The sequence below is a fragment of the Nomia melanderi genome, chromosome 3 (genome assembly GCF_051020985.1).
Source record: "Nomia melanderi isolate GNS246 chromosome 3, iyNomMela1, whole genome shotgun sequence".
Lineage (NCBI taxonomy): Eukaryota > Metazoa > Arthropoda > Insecta > Hymenoptera > Halictidae > Nomia > Nomia melanderi.
In genome coordinates this window covers 23,068,834-23,086,941 of record NC_135001.1, presented here as the reverse complement: position 1 = coordinate 23,086,941, position 18,108 = coordinate 23,068,834, and the positions used below count along the sequence as shown (strand labels likewise).

At 42.4% G+C, this 18,108-nt stretch overlaps 4 protein-coding genes across 9 annotated transcripts in view; 2 read left to right on the top strand and 2 right to left on the bottom strand.

Moving 5' to 3' along the window:
• Positions 1–10: 10 nt before the first annotated feature.
• LOC116429380 (uncharacterized) lies at positions 11–3,120 on the bottom strand. 3 transcript variants are annotated; one of them, XM_031982283.2, is made up of 7 exons: positions 2,935–3,120; positions 2,720–2,865; positions 1,806–2,419; positions 841–1,689; positions 621–767; positions 302–535; positions 11–232 (listed from the first exon to the last, which is right to left on the bottom strand). In XM_031982283.2, exons 3-7 carry the CDS (start codon positions 1,866–1,868, stop codon positions 206–208), a joined length of 1,320 nt encoding a protein of 439 aa, XP_031838143.1. In that variant the 5' UTR covers positions 1,869–2,419; positions 2,720–2,865; positions 2,935–3,120; the 3' UTR covers positions 11–205. The 3 variants fall into 3 exon arrangements, with proteins under 3 accessions (XP_031838143.1, XP_031838144.1, XP_031838145.1); XM_031982284.2 differs by lacking the exon at positions 2,935–3,120 and having other exon boundaries at positions 1,806–1,908; positions 1,982–2,419; positions 2,720–2,864; XM_031982285.2 differs by lacking the exon at positions 2,935–3,120 and having other exon boundaries at positions 1,806–1,908; positions 2,720–2,799.
• Nab2 (Nuclear polyadenosine RNA-binding 2) lies at positions 2,886–9,635 on the top strand. 4 transcript variants are annotated; one of them, XM_076365945.1, is made up of 8 exons: positions 3,239–3,564; positions 4,023–5,293; positions 5,390–5,753; positions 5,885–6,038; positions 6,123–6,283; positions 6,372–6,663; positions 6,776–6,905; positions 7,011–9,635. In XM_076365945.1, the coding sequence occupies exons 1-8, from the start codon at positions 3,526–3,528 to the stop codon at positions 7,234–7,236; spliced, it is 2,637 nt and encodes an 878-aa protein (XP_076222060.1). In that variant the 5' UTR covers positions 3,239–3,525; the 3' UTR covers positions 7,237–9,635. The 4 variants fall into 4 exon arrangements, with proteins under 4 accessions (XP_076222062.1, XP_076222061.1, XP_076222060.1 ...); XM_076365947.1 differs by lacking the exon at positions 3,239–3,564 and adding an exon at positions 2,886–2,957 and having other exon boundaries at positions 4,153–5,753; XM_076365946.1 differs by lacking the exon at positions 3,239–3,564 and adding an exon at positions 2,890–2,957 and having other exon boundaries at positions 4,023–5,753.
• Positions 9,636–9,782: 147 nt separating this feature from the next.
• Positions 9,783–13,656, top strand: LOC116429178 (arginine-glutamic acid dipeptide repeats protein). The gene is made up of 4 exons (XM_031981802.2): positions 9,783–11,820; positions 12,412–12,756; positions 13,196–13,276; positions 13,359–13,656. The coding sequence occupies exons 1-4, from the start codon at positions 11,791–11,793 to the stop codon at positions 13,653–13,655; spliced, it is 753 nt and encodes a 250-aa protein (XP_031837662.1). The 5' UTR covers positions 9,783–11,790; the 3' UTR covers position 13,656.
• Positions 13,657–14,892: 1,236 nt separating this feature from the next.
• dlp (glypican dally-like) overlaps positions 14,893–18,108 on the bottom strand; it is a 57,785-nt gene continuing 54,569 nt past the window's right edge. Inside the window, exons 6-8 of the mRNA XM_076365948.1 lie at positions 17,694–18,105; positions 17,467–17,636; positions 14,893–17,389 (exon numbers count right to left, since the gene is read on the bottom strand). Of these exons, the coding sequence (XP_076222063.1) occupies positions 16,929–17,389; positions 17,467–17,636; positions 17,694–18,105 (1,043 nt within the window). The 3' untranslated portion in view covers positions 14,893–16,928. The remainder of the gene's footprint in view (positions 17,390–17,466; positions 17,637–17,693; positions 18,106–18,108) is intronic.

Here is an 18,108-nt window from a genome sequence, read left to right as displayed (position 1 = left end):
TCAAAAAATGAACATTAATAATAATTTTTATTTTAAATTCATAAATGATATAACACTGATTTTATATATTAATGAGGATATGATCAAAACTTATAATTATTGTTTTACAGGTATATTGTGTTTAGAGGAAATTAAAATTACCAACAATTCTGATTACTTTGAGTTGCTGATGGAATGTTAATAATAATTTGCAATCTAACCTATATCACTTCTGTTTCCCCTTTTTATTGTTCTGAAAATCAATAAACCCTGTAGGAAGTGTCGAAAATATTAACATTTCTATTGATCAATAATTAGTTACCTTATTTGCAAGTTCAAACTTCAATTGTTGTATTTCTTCTGTTTGAGAAATAAGTTTCTCATTCATGTTTGCTAAATGCTCACTCATAGTACTAAGTTGAGCTTTGTAATTTCCTTCTTGTATTTCTTTATCTTTCTGTAAAATATTACAGTTTGAAAATGCTTCTGAAAGTGCAGACTCACATTTTTTTCTCTTTGATTCACTTGTATCTAAATGAACCTGCATAACTTCACTCTGGAACAGTATTTTTAAATTGAACATTTAATTGGTATCTAATGCAGTCCATACACAAACATATAAGATAAAATAAGTTAATTACATTAGCAGCCATAGCTAAATTTTTAACATGATAAATATTTTTCTCTGTTATTAACTTATCAATCTCTTGTAGAAAATAATCTCTGATTTTAGCTTCTCGAGCTTCAATTTCTTCTGGTATAGGAAAAGGTACTGTTAATCTTCCAATCTGTTATAAAAATCATGTAATTAGGTTAGTTGGAATAAAAAACTGTGCGTGTGTGTGTTATGTTATATATTACCATATTATTTATTTTTGTTGGTTGCAAAGGTTCACACTCTACTGGCTCATCACTTAAACGTTCTTTTTGTTCTATTTCCTCATATTTTACTTTGAGTATATGGTACTGTGCTTTCCAGTAATTCATTTCTTTTTCCAAGTCACATGATTTAGATAAATCAAAATCATTGTTATCTTCTTGTGCCTTAGAAGACCTGCCTTCACCAATTGATTTTGATGATCTACGTGAAGCCAATGGCGATGAAACTGGAGATTGTTCTATTTGACGATGATTAGAAAGTCCTATTCTAGTATCCAACTCATATCCATCTCGTTTACCTTCATTACTAGACCACGATACGGTTTCTTCTTGTTTTTGTCTTTCAGTTAACTTCCTTTGTAAGTCATTTCTTTCTATTTCTAATTTGACTATTGTACTCTGATACTGACATTCTAATTCAACTTTAGATTTCTCACAGTGATCTAATTTATATTCTAACTGCTGGATTCTTTCATTTAAACTTTCAATTTCACTGTCTTTATCACTGATTTGGGATAATAATTGAGCATTCTCAACTATTTTCTTCTGAAATTCTTCATCTAAAATATGATTTGGCGGTGTGGGTATTTGGCTCTTACTGTCTGGTAATTTATTTTTCCCTTTCTTGGATTTATTTTGCGCTTTCTCAAGTTCCTCCTGTAATACAGTTATACGTTTGGTTAATTGTTGATTTCGAAAAGATAAGCTATCTAATTCCTGATCCGCTCTTCGAAGTTCAACTTCTTTTTCTTTTAATTGTTCACGTATATCCGCATTACGTGTTTGTTCTTCGATCACAGCCTTTTTTAGAACACTTGCATGAGCACGAATCTAAAAATTAAATTTTTTTATATCAATCTTCTGATACGTATTAAAAAATATTAAATTACAAAGGAAAGCAACTACAATGAAATAAATAAATAAATATTAAACATTTCTTTCCTTACTTTTGAGTATTCTGTAGCAATTTTTTGATATTTGGTCTGCAGTTGCCCATTGACACCCTCCATTACTTTCTCCACTACCTTCTACTAAATATGTTATTCCAACCTTAAATAATTACTAGAAATTGCTCATTGTTGTAATGTCTGTCACAGAGTACTTCTTGACAGGAAATACATACATGGTACTGTACACTGTCGTGATTGTAAACGTCAAATGTCAACGAGACACGGTTGAAAACAAGTAGGGAATACCGTTCGTAGAAGGAGAAGCCATATGTATTGTGCATACACTAAATTCCTTCTAAAGTTTTGCAAACGAACAACATATATCAACAAAACGCCCACAATATGACATACCTTTACGGAAAATTTTATATACATATATTCAGTGCTAACTGATCTTCAATTGTGAAGGCATCTCACTGAAGAGAAGTTAGTTGTTAGTCGACTTTCAAATCGAACACTTCCGATATCTTATCAACTAATGATAAGCATTTCAAAACGCATTTGCACGGATTTAATTAGATTCAAAGTTTACGCATTGCTCTTTCCCACTAATGATTTCGATGTTTCCTTGATCTTGTTATTTCAATATTACACTCCGCCTAACCAACGACCTACGAATTTCAGCTACCGTTAGCACGAACAAAACGTCTATATATTTCGTATCGCGAGTACATAAGTTGGCGGGAAGAAAATGCATAGATGCACATATTTAAATGAGTGTTCCAAATTAATCTGCATTCGATATTTGATCTTATTCAATTTTCGATCTCCAACCTTCGCAGTATGCTTTTACGACATTAATCTGTATAACGAGTCGATAGAAAGTTTGGAAATTTATTGCTCTATAAAGTTTTATGGAGTTTTATAGAGTTTTATAGAGTTTTATATAGTTTTATGCGTAAAATACTCACGGCAGATGTGCAGTGCATAGTTAATCCGATTTCTACTAACAACCCTGAAATCCTTATTGTCGGCAATATCGAGATCGACACCAAAATGGTACCGCGATCTCATGATCCCCGTAGCCGTAGGCAGAAAATCTCATAAGCTGCAACGTCTGTACATATCTTGAGTCTTTGGTCTGTACTAATAGCTTTGGAAGTTTGACATAGATGGTGCAACGTACCCTTTTCACTTCTTACAAAACAGGTGATAATAAAGAAGACGAGAAAATGTTGTGAAAGTATAATATTATTTAACATTGAATCTGACTTGTGATTAACAGATTTAGTTAGAATTTTATAGTTCTACCCCTATACTTTTTACCGTATTTATTTTGTTGACGATCAAAGTACGACGTACACCACTGAATATTATAGCACAAGAACGGGAATGTCAGACTAGAGTGGATTAGTATTTTAATCATCACTATACAATATTCGATGGTATTTCAAACTGTCGATTCGATTCGAAACGTAAAATACTTGTCTGTTGGACCTTTGGAAACAATTACTCTATAATATCAAATAATCCGATAAAACTATTGTTTCGTTTAACGTTTGCTTGCTGCATTTAAGGTTGTCCAGAGTATCAGAAATTTTAGTAGAGTTTCCTACCTAGATGTTACACAGATCTTTCCTTTGGAAGGAGACACTCTGATCCTTCGTGGCAGAGGATGTTTTTATTCTTAAACGTCGGTGTGAATAGTATCTGTTTCTTGACTGAGACATTGTTTTCTTGTTCCACTCGATTGACAGGTTTAATGTAATTGCCAGTCATGGATATACGAGGTATAGAAGTTACAAATCAGTTACGAGTAAGTAAATGTTCTGTACTTTTATTCTGGCATTTTCGACTTTCGTAGGTATCTTATCGTGTGTAATAATTTTAAATCGGAGATCTTGAAGGATTATATATGAATTTTGTCTTTGTTACTCAATAATGGCCCATCACGATTATCGGGTCAATTTCGAATCATTTACTTAGCCTTATTCTGAAGAATTTTATGTTTAAGGGATACAACAATAATTTTGATGTACGATTTAATTTGTCTCGTAACCCATGTGTATTTGTTCTTATACATTTCGAGCGCTCTAAAAGAAGGAGAATTTAGCGTATAAACTATTATAAAAGAAATAAATTAACGAAAAATTCGAGATTATCATGTTTCTGCAGTTCCAACTCTGCAATTTAATACAAGAATTCTACTATACTTTATAACTTGTTTTGTGCTTTTAATTAGACTGAAGGATGCTTCATTGTTTTTTTTTTCAGAGCGCCATTCGTGCTAAATTATTAGAATTAGGAGTCAGATACGACGAAGAATTACCAGATTATATTTTAGTAATGGTTGTAAATAAAAAGTCTCGTCAACAAATGCACGATGACCTATACCTGTTTTTAGAGAATTGTACAACACCGTTCGTGGATTGGCTTCACGACCAAGTGTTAAAGAAATTACAAAAAGTTACAGTAGCCAAAAGAAAGTCGTCGAGAGAGTTTGTTCCTACAGTTGTAGTTAAACAAGAGGAAGAAAGAAAAAAGAAAAAGACATCGACCACCTCCTTTTTGGAAGATCAGGGTGTTAATCAAGCTCTAGAGAAGTCTTCCAGCAAAAGTACAAAGGATGACAAGTCATTCCATAAACAAAGCGGAAAAACATCTGTGTCTAGTCAAAAATTGGATACAAGTCGAGCCAAAAGTGTAGAGAAGTCTGTGAAAAGTACAAGCCATGAGATTAAGTCAGATATTGGATCGAATCATAATGTTGCTCAGCAGTCCGTGTCAAGGAAAATACAATCTAATGACAGTCAAACAGGAAATGTAAATAAAGAAGCAATTGTCGTAGAGACTTCCAGTGGTAGGTCGACAGATTCTCGTATTGAATCAAAAGTAGACGATGCGTCATCTAGAACTCTGAAAAGGCCTTTGGATACAATAAATAATTATCGTGACAGCAACTTGGAAAAGAAACAAACTGAAGCGAAACGATCAAAGATCGAGGATGGCGAGGAAAGTACAACGGAAGATAACGCGAGAAAGTTAAAATCTTGCGTCAACAAACCAAAAATTACTTCCGTTGTCTCCGTGAAGAGTCGGCTTGGCGTGGTGTCACCTAGGAAGAAATTTGAAGTTCACAGAGAGAAGGCAGACAATGAAAGTCGATATCGACAGAACGAGAAGCGCGTAGAGAAGCATAGATTCGAGGGTGTTCGTAATAATAATAACTTTCAAAGGGGAAGGATTTTCGAGGCAGACGAACGTACAAAGAGGAATCGCGAAACTGAATCGAAATACAATGACTTGGATAAGATTAGCAGTGACATAAAGACACGATTGGGCAACTCTAAAGTTGAAAAGCCACAGAAGAACATAGAGTTAAGGGACAAGGTGAATTCAACTGTAAAGCCGAAATCAATTGGGAAAACAGTGGGCACGATTAAAGATCGTTTAGGAATCGCACGTATCGATAGGGCGCAGAAACAGTTAGGGAACAGAGAGCTAGTGGAATTCAAGAGTAAACCGTTGGAGCAGGATCGCGACACGTTAAGTAACAATAAAAATATCAAAACTAGATTGGGACCATTAAAAAATAATTTTCGACCAGTGAGTATTAAAAGTGGTTTCAATTCGACAAATAGGCGTTCTCAGAGTAGCGAGGACGAGGATTATCTGAATCTGGGCGCGGAAGAGGAATTGGACGATGACGAGCAGTCTGCCGGAAATTCTGGTCCCATCAAATCTCACATAATAGCCGTGAATAAAGTTCTGCCAGAGAAACTTGAAACGAAACGATTGAAGTCGTTAGAGAAAACCAGCAAGGAGTGTAGCGACGCGGAAGACGTGGAAGACACTAAAATACCCAGCAAAGTAATCGTGACACCGAGGCCGTTGAAACCACTGCAACCGACACAGAAACGCGCCACGCAGTCTCTGCTGTTGCGAGCCGTCGCAGAGGCCAACCAGTCTGTTGTTACTCAAAAGAATCCAGAACCGTCTTTATTGGTGTGTATAAAATAAAGTAGACGATGATGATAAAAATAGTTGTTTTTCTTCTTATTGCTCATATAATCTGCTGTATATTTACAAGGAGAACACATTTCCCGTGTAATTGTTTTATTGAATTGCATTCGCAGGACAAAAAGCAAACGTTGAAACGTCTCAGGCTTGCAGCTGTACGAGATGTGGGGCAAAATTTGTCGGTTCATCTGAATTCTAATAAGAGATTGGTCATGGAAAAGATCCAAGTAGAATTAAACACAGATGTTTCTGAAACAAAATCAAAACCTTGTGAGTACTTTTATTTCCACGCTGGAATTAATGAGTATAATGCTGAGTGCTCCTCTGATCCATTTCATATTGCGTCATCTGTAGATGTACAACAGTCTGTCACCGAGGAGCATATGGGTGTGGTAATGTCATTGTTTCAACGAAGCGACGACAACCAGAAATTTTTAGTCACTTTGAACGGATACAATAACAACCTTATCAAGGAGAAAGCCACGTCCGACGACGACGAACGCTTGGAAATGGAGGTAGTTAGTCGTAGCCGCAGTTAGTTAATTATATCACTCGAACTTTCTTTAGCCGTCTTAACACTATTTTCGTGAATCGTGTTCGAAGGTAAATGAAGACGATGAACTTGTGCTTTTAACAACACAAAATGATGTATATACCCAGAATGAGTCAGAAACGTCTGTTTTTCAAGTAACCGAAGTGGATGGTGAGATGGATGCGAATGGAAAAGAAAGAGCGGAAGAGAATAATGAAAATTGTAACACCGAGAATGTCGAGAAGACTGAAGAGGTACCGAGGAAAAGGAGAAAATTAAGTCCCATAGTGTATAATAGATCTCATTCGCCCAGTCCTGCAGATTTGAAGTCCAGCACGTTGACAAATCCATTGTTAAACAAACGTAAGTGTCTCTAACGCGACATATACAATTATCGCGCAACACAATTAGTTTCTCTAATTTCCTAATCTAAAGATTATCTACACGTTTATGTACCGAGCGTTCGCTGTTTCAGATTCAGAGAAAAAATCGCTAACAGAGAACGCAGTGACGGTAATAGACAAATCGAAGGAGAAGTGCAGATACTGGCCGAACTGTACGTTGGGCAACAAATGCGCGTACCTTCATCCCGTTGTAATGTGCAGGTTCGCATTTAATAATCCTCGTTTACAGTCATTGTATTTTACTTGGTTCTTCAGCCAAGCCTTCATTGTCCATTGTGCTCTACAAGTTTCTATCGTTTTCCGCAGCGTCTTCCCCGCTTGTAAATTTGGAGACAAGTGCGCTTACAGACATCCTAAATGTAAATTCGGGCTGGCCTGCACGAAACTGGGATGCGTGTTCTCCCATCCCGCTCAGCAGTGCAAGTATCATCCGTTCTGCACCAAGCCGGCTTGCCCGTACTCGCACCCGGCCCCGGCCACCGTCGAGGCGTCCACTCAGAGGGCGAAGTTCACGTGGCGCAGGCGAGACTGAACGGGCCGAGTATTGTACAGATGTACAAATTCTTTCGTCTCCTAGCCGAACGGCGAACGGCTCGTTCGCGGACAGGGTTACCATCGCGGGATCACGCGTCGGGATCGGACGCGAGCGTGTAGCGACCGCTGCAACGATGCGGACTGATTCCGAGACGGACGGAGCCGGTGTTACTGCCAGTCGCATTCCGAAGACGTCTTACCGCGCGTTCTGTATTATACCGTTTCGCGAGTAACTCTAAGTAAACAAGCACAGCCTTCACAGTCTCGAGCAGCAGGGTAACAATAGTTATTTTCTTTCTTTCTATCGCCCTGTAGCTGTTAACAATTGTACGCGATGGTATTTCTGCTCGTGCAAATTGTACAGACCAAATAACTCCGGAATATATCTTGAATCATAAACTTGAGAAGAAATCTCGACATTCGGTACTCTCTTAATCTGTATTATACGTACACATACATACATACAAACACATGCATACGTAAACAAGCACATACACTTACACGTACACGCATCGTACATTCATACGAGTATATCGGTATACATGAGTATCATGTAATATTGACATACGTTTTGCATTTGTCAAGTAACGATCAACATTCGCTCGATCTTTCATCCTTTGCGAATCCAGTCGAATGGATTTCTGGTGAATCGCGTTCGTTTCGTTCGGTATCGCTTTGTCTCACGACAGAATATTAATGTACCTTTGCGAATCGACACACCTTCTCGATTTATACGTCCGGCCATCTTCGCGGCAGTTCATTCTTTTCTATCGTTGCCTCAGACACGTTCCATTTCAAGAGTTCTCACTTTGCGTATTCAGATTGATTACGAGCTCTATTTATTACTCGATGGCTGTGTAATAATCGTGATGATTCCATTTTTGATCGAAAAGGTGTCCGAAGAAGAGTCATTAGGGGCATATTTATCGTACACGAATGCAGAAACGAAGGAAACAGGGGCATTCAACGTTTTACGATCGATCGGTACGTTCCGTCGTGCGTTGCAAAAATATGTCATTTCTGCCAGAGTATCTTTATTTATGTAAACGTAGAACGTAACAGTGCGTTGATCATGCGACCATTCGATCGACCCCGGGTGTATTTAATTTAGCATGAAAGTCGATTCGTGCCGATTTCTCAATTCTTCCAGTTGGTTCTTCGTCACGATGTGCATGCACTCTCGACGTTCTGTCAGTATTTTACCTATGTAATGGCCACAGATATTTTTAACCCTTTGCGGTCCGAAGTGCCCTTGGTTTCTCACTTTGAGATTCATGTTAGTTTATTCAATTACAGCTTGATATGACGCTCTATTTATTTATTCCAGAATATTTGGGAGTCATTGAAATGTTATCTTTAACACTAGAACTACCAGATGGGTCAAAGTGACCCATTCCTGATGACTTTTTATACAATTACCGAGAAGGTACAGATGTTTCTCTGAGAAATCGTTAAAGGAGCTGATTTAATAGTCCCCACACTGAAATATAAACCAATTGAAATCTTAACCCTTTGCACTCGACAATATTTCTCATGAAAAATATTCGTTACTTTCCGACTAAATATTAACGATACTTTTCGCGACTAACACAATTGATTATCTTGTTGTTTTGCGTTGATACGTTACACAAGGTTTAATATCGAATTGAAAATTTGAAAGTTTGCTGCGTTGAATCAGGTGGCGATTGTAAGGCGCCCCTCGAGTGCGAAGGGTTAATAAATACACAGTTATAAGTTTTAGAAAGAAATTTGAAAAAGTCAGTTCGAGTGCCTGGTAGTTCTAGCGTGAAATGGTACAACTGTGATACTACAGATAAATGTAGAAAAAATTGTCAAAACAGGTAGAGGTCGCAATAAAACGACATGGGACTGCTAAGGGTTAATGAAAGGCAACTGGTCAGAGCTGGGTAGGATTAGCCGGGAGATTAAGAGACGTGGTGCTTTTATAATCCCCATACGGCGACCCTCCGCTCGACCAACAACAACTGACCTACATTTATGGCACGTTAAGCTACCGGAAATTCTCGTGGAAAGCTGTCCCATACATTTTGTTTCCACCAGGATCGTCGGATTTTGTTGCAGACGCTCGTTTTCCTTTTTGTTTCCCAACGTAATGGATTAAAGTCGAAAATGTACACTCGACGCGACGCACAGAATGCATCGAGCGTGAAGGTAGACGGAGGGTAGAACGGTTTGTTCGCAGAAGGATACCGAACGAAACGAGACACGTCGGAAAAGTGAAACTTTTTTGGCTTTCTTTTACTTTCTAGTCTTTAAGCCCGTAGACGGTACAACCGAACCATCTTATTCTTAGAATTCTTGTCCTCGTTTCAATGCATATTTATGTAATTCTCTAGTTAATTAAAAGCCAGCATTGTTCGATCATCGACACTTTAAGGCCGTTTTATTATTTCTTAGGCGCCATCTTGGCGGACCTCCGGCGTTAACCCCTTGGCCTATGATTTCTTTCTCAACTCTGTTCGATAACTTTGAACTTTGTCGTTAATAATTTATTGGAAAAAGAGAAAAAGCCTAAGCATATGTTATGCATATTTCCTTTCAAGTATAATAGTTGTTTATAGAGGAATAATATTTACTTCGAATTCGAATGAACTGAATAATATATATATATATATATTTGTTGAATCATGTTGAAAATCTTGACGAGTCTCACTCGTTATTATGGGGCAAGGGGTTAACAGCCATGTTATCCAAATTCGGCTGACATTTTTCCATCGACTTAGAGATGAATATTCTTGGCGAAGTATCGAACGAACTGAATTTTGTTCGATCTATTAAATACAAAGAACACTAGAGCAATGGTTACGAAGAGTTTTGATTTTTTAGTTTGTTTGATAATGAAAATTGTTTTCATTGCGTGGAGGTATTGGTAATCTATTCGGCAGTCTACGTGTTAAAGTTTAGTGGAAAGCCACGTGAAAGAGAAGACTTTTAAGCTCGCAATGCTTGCTATTACTGAGATCCTCGTGTGATCGCAGGCTCTTGAATTGAAGCTGATGAAACCTATTTAATTATTCATATAAAACAGTTAGAACTGTTCGAACTGGAAAGTCTGAAGAAGCAGAAGAAGCAAGAATCGAACCCTCGTCGAGGTTTGATCAAATTTTGTTAGGCAGCTAGTGACAATATTCAGCCATTTATGATCAAAGTCAAGCCTGGATTGTGATAGTCAAATGATTTGAACAGGAAGATGGCGATCGTTCTCATATCAAGATTATAAAATAGGAAACATGTAATATCATCATGAAGATACTGTATTTGTATCGTTGATAATCTTCGCGAGCCTCACTCGTTATTATAGGGCAACGGGTTAACGCGGAAGCGACTATCTAACGTCGATGGAATAATTCACACGACAGTCGATATTGCGCACCGTAAGGAAATTTCAGAAAGAAAATCCCTCGGACGTACGTACGTGTATCCTCCCAGCTTATCTTATCTGAGGAATTGACACGGTGCCTCTCGTCAGAGCTCCGTTGTTGCGATCAGTTTTCTTCTGAAACTCGCGTGGCTAACTCGCCGAGTCACGTGAATTCGCGCGTTCGCGGACGCGTTTTAGGATTTCGCTCGGCTAAATCGCGCGACGAAAGTGCGACCCGCCTCCCCTCGTCTCCTCTCGTCTCCTCTCGTCACCGGAAACGTCCGTCTGTTCGTTTATCTCGAGAAGTACACGCGACCTATCGCATTCTGTACATTCTTCCGACGTTGTTCTCGCTGAGAGGGTAAGACGAGCTTTTCATGGGGAAATCTCGTCGCTTTCAACCCATCGTCCACTTTTCTGCGAACAATGTTCGATGAAACTCCCCGATCGAAGAACGGGGATCGTGTGTACGAATCGGTATTGCACCTGGGAAATCGGTTGACGCTGGAACCAGGCAGGTGATCACCCTCCCCAGAATGTCATTTGCAGATATTGAAATTGAAGATGCGAGAGATTGTAGAATGTGTATCTGTACAGGCGCGAGGACCAGAGACTCTCGAAATCTCGAATTTTGTTGGAATTTTCTGAACTAATTTAACGAAAATCAATGTTGTTCGTTACCCACGGATCAGAGCAAACTATTTTGTTATTATCAATGTATTATCAAATGAAATTTCCACCTCAAGTAGAATGGAGAATTTTGTTGTATTTCTTACAAATTGTCGATAGTAAAATATTACACGAGCTTAGTAAGTAAATAGTACGCCAAGGGGTTAAATCAAGTGGTGACTGAAGGTCACCTTTCGAGTGCTAAGGGTTGAATTCGGATTGATGGCAGAGAGTACAAGTTTATCGGTGAAGTACAGAAAGACTATCTCGTAGGAGTTTCCAAAAATCACAGGGGCGAAGGTTCTTTATGAGGAAAAGTCGGGGTGGGGAATGGACCGTAATTATCCTCTCTCGGCAGGGTAGTTGTCGCAGGTCATATGCGTGTATATATAGTAGGAGCGAAGGTGATTCTGATTAGTAGTAAGGTTTTTCACCTGCACGCACCTCGAGGCTACAGGAGTGTTCACGACGGAGTTGAGTTTAACACCGGAGAGTATCATCATGAGCATCGAAGGCGAAGACGTGGACCAGGTTGGCATTCCGTTTAATACTCGAATAATATTGCTTATTCCTCGCTCGACTACATTAAAGATATCGGTTGCATCTTGGAAGTCCGCGCAGCGTTTTCTCTATTTTTCGGAGACCACGCGAAGAGTAGATAACGAGTGGCAAATTATCGGAACTTGGTTGCACCTGGTTCGACAAACGTAGTGAAAGTTTTTTTTCCAGAAATACTGAAATATTGTTTATTCCTCGCTCGACTACATTAAAGATATCGGTTGCATCTTGGAAGTCCGCGCAGCGTTTTCTCTATTTCTCGGAGACTACGCGAAGAATCGGAGATAACGAGTGGAAAATTATCGGGAGAAACACTTAGTTGCAACTAGTTCGACAAACATAGCGAAAGAGAGTTGATTTTCCGGAAATACTTAAATATTGTTTATTCCTCGCTCGACTACACGGTAAAAGATATTAGTTGCGCAACGTTTCCTATATTTTTTTTTACGGAGACTACGCGAAAAATCGGAGATAACGAGTGGAAAATTAACGAATGAAAAATCGGGAGAAACACTTGGTTGCATCTGGTTCGAAAAACATAATAAAAGTTTGTTGATTTTCCAGAAATACCTAGCAGGAAGCGCCGAGATTCCCGAGTACCAACCGGAGATCGATCCGGAAGTCGAGTACCGAGACTTCACGGAGGAGAAGCTGTGGACCCCGAACGAGGACGTGAACGCGTGGATTCCTTTCTACATGTTCATGGCTCGCGCCGTCTTGACGTTCGTCCAAGAGAAGACGGGAATCCCCAACAAAGAAGCGATGGAGAACTCCTGCATCGGTTACGCCGAGCAGTACGTCACCGATGTTCTGCACGACTCCGAGTATTCAGCAGAGATCGCATTGAAGACGCTCGTATCGAAACAGCTACCGAACAGGCTGATCGCGAAATGGACGCAAGCTGAAATCGTAAGTCGAAATTTGTCTACACTTCTTTGTTTCGCGATCGAAGAAACGGATCCGAGTAAATCCCTATCTTTATTTTGTTAATCAAACAAATTTAATCCCAGCAAGGAATTTCAAGCAATTACAATTTCTTGCTGGTATCGCATGCCAACGGATGTTCCGATTTCCGATTCCGATTTCTGCTTCTGAAGTATATCTCAAGTGATCGAATCGAATGATTTCATTTATTTCGTCTATTTCCAGCTGTTCTTCCTAAATCCTTATCCTTATTTTGTAAATCAAACAAAAATTTAATCCAAGCAAGGAATTTCAAGTAATTGCAATTTCTTCTTGCTGGTATCGCGTGTCAACGGACATTCCGATTTCCGATTCCGATTTCTGCTTCTCGAATATATCTCAAGTGATCGAATCGAATGATTTCATTTATTTCGTCTATTTCCAGGAGCTGTTCTCCCAAGGACTCGCCAGGCACGGGAAGAACTTCTCGAAGATACAAAAGGACGTTCTAACTTGTAAAGACACGGTAAGCCCTCTCCCGATTGGCCCGTTCTCTTGTCTGTTCCTCAATTTCGAACAAGCTCGAACACTTTCGAATCGCGTTGCAGAAGGAGATCGTGGAGTTCTACTACACGTGGAAGCGGTCCGAGTCAGCGAAGATGTTCCGGAGTTGCCGTGACCGAGGTCACGTGTACAGCAGACGTTCCCTTCTGTCGACGAAACTCGTCGCCGGCGACCTGTCGTTTTCGAAGGTGATGACCCGCAGTGCGACCGCCGCGTCGAAGACCAGTGCCTCGGACGACAATGGAATCGAGCGAACGCGGCTCCTCCGCGTCGTCGACTCCGCGGAGACGCCCTCGAAGCGCAAGAGGAAGCGACACAGCGACCCTACACCGATTCGATGATGGCGCCTTTCGCAGCGGCAGCTTAGCTGTAAAATTCAGTGCTGTGCATCGTGACGTGTCGAGATGATTGTAAATAACCGTCGTGAATATATATATTTTTAGACGATACGTGTACGTTTTCGACCGGGCCTCCGATCAGTGACGAACGTGCAATAAACATGATGTTTCGAATATTTCAGTTTATTCCATTGGGTCGGTTGTTAAATAAAATTCTCGTGTTGGATGCTAGCACACTGTAAGGATGTAGCGGCGAGACTCCTCGGTGTCTGTACGCTCGCGGAGCGTCTCGGATGCGAACGGAAAGTCGAGACGGCCGTGCTCCGGAATACTCTAATATTACTGATTCAGTCGCGCCGCTCTATGGCACGTACCTGTGATACGCGGCGCGTTTCACATGCATCTCGTTCCCCGACCGATTCGCGCGTACAGGATCCTACGTATATGATTCGATCTATGGGGGAACGCGAACAGCTTCGAGGTCTCGGTGTCTACGCGGTTTATCACAATACGCATCGGGCGATATAGGTTCGTTCGGTGTGTCCTCGTGGTTTACATGTTCTCTGCGAACGTTCACCGACGCGTGTGTCAAACGTCGAGTCGGCAGTGGTTCCGTCGCGGATCCGTCGAGAACGCGAATCAACGAAAACGACCGAACGGATAGAGAAGGGAAATTATTCTTTCGTAACGCACCGTCCGTGATCGTCCGTCGTTACATACACGCGTGTAGACTTGCACACATACGCGCAGACACGCACATATACACATCCGTGGGCGCACGCACATCGCTACCGCGTTTGCCGCGCAGCATCACACGTATTTTTCGTGCCCCGACCATTCCTTACTTGAATCGCCACGAAAATTAAAGAAAACTAACATATCGTATTACTTGAGTCGACGAGTCCGATCGTTTGCAATGGCCTCGCGCAAGAGAAGAAACAGATGAACCGACGCGATCGACCGATCTCTCTCGACGCGCGACAGTCGCCGTTGATTCGCGCGTGAATCGTCGCTGCTTGTTACTTTTTATAATAGCGAATAACATAAATACATTATTAAGAATACTAGCAAGAAACATAAGTGTACTTTATTCGACAAGCCCCTCTCGTTTCACTCTCGACGCGGAATCTTCGAGACGGCTCTTGTTCCAACGGTTCGAAGTTCCGCGTTGAGAGCGTTAACCTCTTAGGCACGACGCGCCACTGTAGTGGCTTCGTCGCTACCAATATATCATAGATCGTACCCAATTGTATTACTAACTATTAAATTGTTAACACATTGCGTACCGGTAACGAGAAATCTCGTTTTTATATAGACTCTTAGCTACGCAACTTTGCTAATTACCACAGCGCCTGAACAAATATTAAATTCAAATCGAATTGATTATTTAAAATATATTACATAACAATATGATATCTGAGTTTGTATAGTGATACAAGTGGATTTCACTGAAAATTTCCATTCGCACGATTCAGCTTTCTGAAAATTACTGGTACGCAATGTGTTAAATTATGTGTATCACATCTTTCAGAAAAATTAGAATTCAATCATCGAAAACTTCGTTCCAATGTACTCGCGTGGAGAACATTGTCCGTACAGAAAATTCAGCCGTGCCTAAGAGGTTGACAGCGAGACCTTTCTTCCCTTCCGGAGAACGAACGACCGGTGCCTAAGCAGTAAAGAAGGAAAAATAAGAAAAAGATCACCGACGCTGTTCGCCGGTGAGCAGTCGAGTTGAGGAAAATCGTTCAAGTGGTCCGTAATGCTTTCGCGTTTAAAAACCCTGTTCCCTGTCGCCGAGTCCTTTCGTCTCGCTGTTCGGCCGCGGTCGTCGAAGAGTCGAACCGGGCCGGACCGTTTTCCCGATACGGCAAGCATTTCGTGCGATTGTAACGATTCCGCTTACTCCTCCCCCCGGCCCCTCTCCATTTCTTTCATACTTTCTCTATCCTACTGTTTTTCCCTCTCACTTTTGACATTTCGCGAAGGCAGATGATACTTCATGGACGAGAAGATGTCGCGTTGACGAGAACAGGATCGCGCGATCCCGTTTCTCTCGCGTACACGCAACCATATCCTCGAACGCAACGCACAATTTTTTTTATATTAATTTCACTTTACAATAATAATATATAATATAATATAATATAATATAATATAATATAATATAATATAATATAATAATAATAATAAAAATAATATAATTACAAATAATTATTCGTAATATTTATTTGAATATTTCACTAGATTTGTAGAATATGTCTCTGTTAGTTTTTATTTTTTTTGCCCGCGATTAGGCTCGACGTTGCCAGGGTGCGAAGGCGCTTCATGTTTTTCAGTTTTTTTCATTTTTCGATTTTATCACAGGAGTCGATTCTCGACCGCGCTTCGGAGTGCCGGTTGCTGGAACGACGAGGCGGCGGCGGCGGGGCGGCGCGCGACGAATCACCCCCGCGAAAGGGAAGAGACCTTCGAGGGGGGTACCGTTTCTCGCGCCGAAGGCGTGGTGAGAGTCCCTTTGTCTCGCGCCACTCTTCGTATTTACATTTTCACCATAGAATCTCAAACAGTTCAAACCACACCGATCAACAAGCTTATCCTCGAACAAAAATAAGGAATTCCTTCTCTATTCTCCCCGATACTCTCTCTCTCTCTCTCTCTCTCTCTCTCTCTCTCTCTTTCTCTCTCTCACTCTCTCACTCTCTCTCGCGTACCGAACCGGAACACGCAATCGAAATCGAACGGAATTCATTCGTTGCCGTCGTGTTCCGCGTAGTCCCCGCTCTCGTCGAGATTCCTCCCCGAGTTCGGGATCGGTGCGCGCGTCCAGTGAACCGGTCGAGCCGTGAATCTTGCGAACGTCCGCGTTGTCGAGAAAGGCGATTAGCTAGGTAGGACGAGACAAGTTCGACGACGATCGAGCCGTCCCCGTGTTTACGGTCACGCGACCTACTCGCTCAGAAGGTTCAGCTTCGCCTCCGACGTCGGTCTATCCGAGCCGGAAACCTTACAGTCTAGAAATGTCAAATGTAAAACGTTTTCCGATAGACCAACGCTGGATCGAAGGAAGCGGCGGAACGTCGAAGGTCCCGTGGAATATCTCTAGTCGACCGGTGATCAACCGTCCCGAGTCGGTCGTCGTCCACGCTCGCGTTGTCCGGTAATCGGATCGTCGTGCCGCGCCGACGGAGTGCTCGATGGGACGCGTCGAGCGCGCGAGTAACGGTCGAAAGGAATTATTTACACCGCGATACGTCATTCTGGGAAAGCACAGGATCACAGCCACTGGGTGAGGCAACCGCCGAACCACATGATCACTATGGGAACGAGGTACGTCGTCAGCGCTCGCGTCAGAGACATTTTTGGTCTGCACGCGCCGCTGTCCGCGGTGGTGGTGCCGTTGCCGGTGCTGTTGCTGATGCCGGTGCTGGTCTCGATGCTGATGCCTGTACTGCTGTTGTCGCCGCCGTTGTCCGCGCCGACGCCTCCGCCCGCGGATTCCGTGCCGCTGCCGGATCCGGACGAGGGTCCGGTCGCTGTTCCGGAGCTGACGTCGCCGCTGCCGTCGCCGGGCTTGCTGGGTATCACCGGCGGGGAGAGTTTCGGCAGGTCCGGCTGCGACTCCTTCGACTCGTAGCCCGAGCCCTCCTTGAACCCGTCCTCGTCGTCGGTGATGGGGTTGTCCTGGTCGATGCCGTCGCCGGATCCGCTGCCCGAGCCGTTCCAGTCGGTGTCCTCTGAAATTCCGAGCCATCGGCTGTAGCTGTCGCGTTTCCGGAACCAAGCGAGCGCTAGCTTATCGCGAATAGCTTACCCGTGTCTATCCAGTCGACGTCCTGGCCGTTGAACGCGGACTTCAGCCTGTTCGTGATGGTCGTCAGCGCGAAGATCTGGTCCCGGACGATGGTGGGCCGCGGGCCGGAGCTGCGCACCTCCGGATTCAAGCTCTGCGTCTCGCCGTTCGACGACACCGGGTATATGTACCTACGACGAGACGTGTTTTCATCGAGCGAAACGATCGAAGGAGTCGCGCGTACTTACTTGTCGACGTGCGTGCCGTTCCAACACTCTTTGGTGTTGCTCGGCGGGACCACGAGGCCGTCGTTGCACAGCTGGTACGGCAAGTACACCCAGAACTGCCTGGAATCGCGCACTCTCTGCCGTATCTCCTTGACGAGCTTGTCCAGACTGGCGACGGTCGTGCCGCGCTCCTCGGGCAGCGTCTCCTGGTCGAAGTTCAACGACTCGAGCTCCAACTCGCGGTTGTCGCTTCGCCTGCGCCTCCGTCTGCCCAGAATCGGCCGGCCGCAGCCGGCGAACACCCTCTGCGAGACGTCCTGGCCCGTCTCCTGGAAGTTCATGATCGCCTCGGAGATCTTCAGGTTGATCGGTCGCATCAGCATCTCGATGTTGAACGGGCCCAGCAGTCGGTCCGCCACCTTGTCCACGGCCTCTG

Bases quoted from the DNA above. Each gene is read 5' to 3' on its own strand.
- Nab2 (XM_076365944.1), top strand. From the start codon at position 3,526: ATGGATATACGAGGTATAGAAGTTACAAATCAGTTACGA. The intron at 3,565-4,022 runs GTAAGTAAATGT...TTTTTTTTTCAG, and splicing joins AAGTTACAAATCAGTTACGA to AGCGCCATTCGTGCTAAATT. The intron at 6,039-6,122 runs GTGAGTACTTTT...CGTCATCTGTAG, and splicing joins TGAAACAAAATCAAAACCTT to ATGTACAACAGTCTGTCACC.
- LOC116429380 (XM_031982283.2), bottom strand. From the start codon at position 1,868: ATGGAGGGTGTCAATGGGCAACTGCAGACCAAATATCAAAAAATTGCT. The intron at 768-840 runs GTAATATATAAC...TTTTTATAACAG, and splicing joins CAACAAAAATAAATAATATG to ATTGGAAGATTAACAGTACC. The intron at 536-620 runs GTAATTAACTTA...ATACTGTTCCAG, and splicing joins ATTTAGCTATGGCTGCTAAT to AGTGAAGTTATGCAGGTTCA.
- LOC116429178 (XM_031981802.2), top strand. From the start codon at position 11,791: ATGAGCATCGAAGGCGAAGACGTGGACCAG. The intron at 11,821-12,411 runs GTTGGCATTCCG...TTGATTTTCCAG, and splicing joins AAGGCGAAGACGTGGACCAG to AAATACCTAGCAGGAAGCGC. The intron at 13,277-13,358 runs GTAAGCCCTCTC...ATCGCGTTGCAG, and splicing joins TTCTAACTTGTAAAGACACG to AAGGAGATCGTGGAGTTCTA.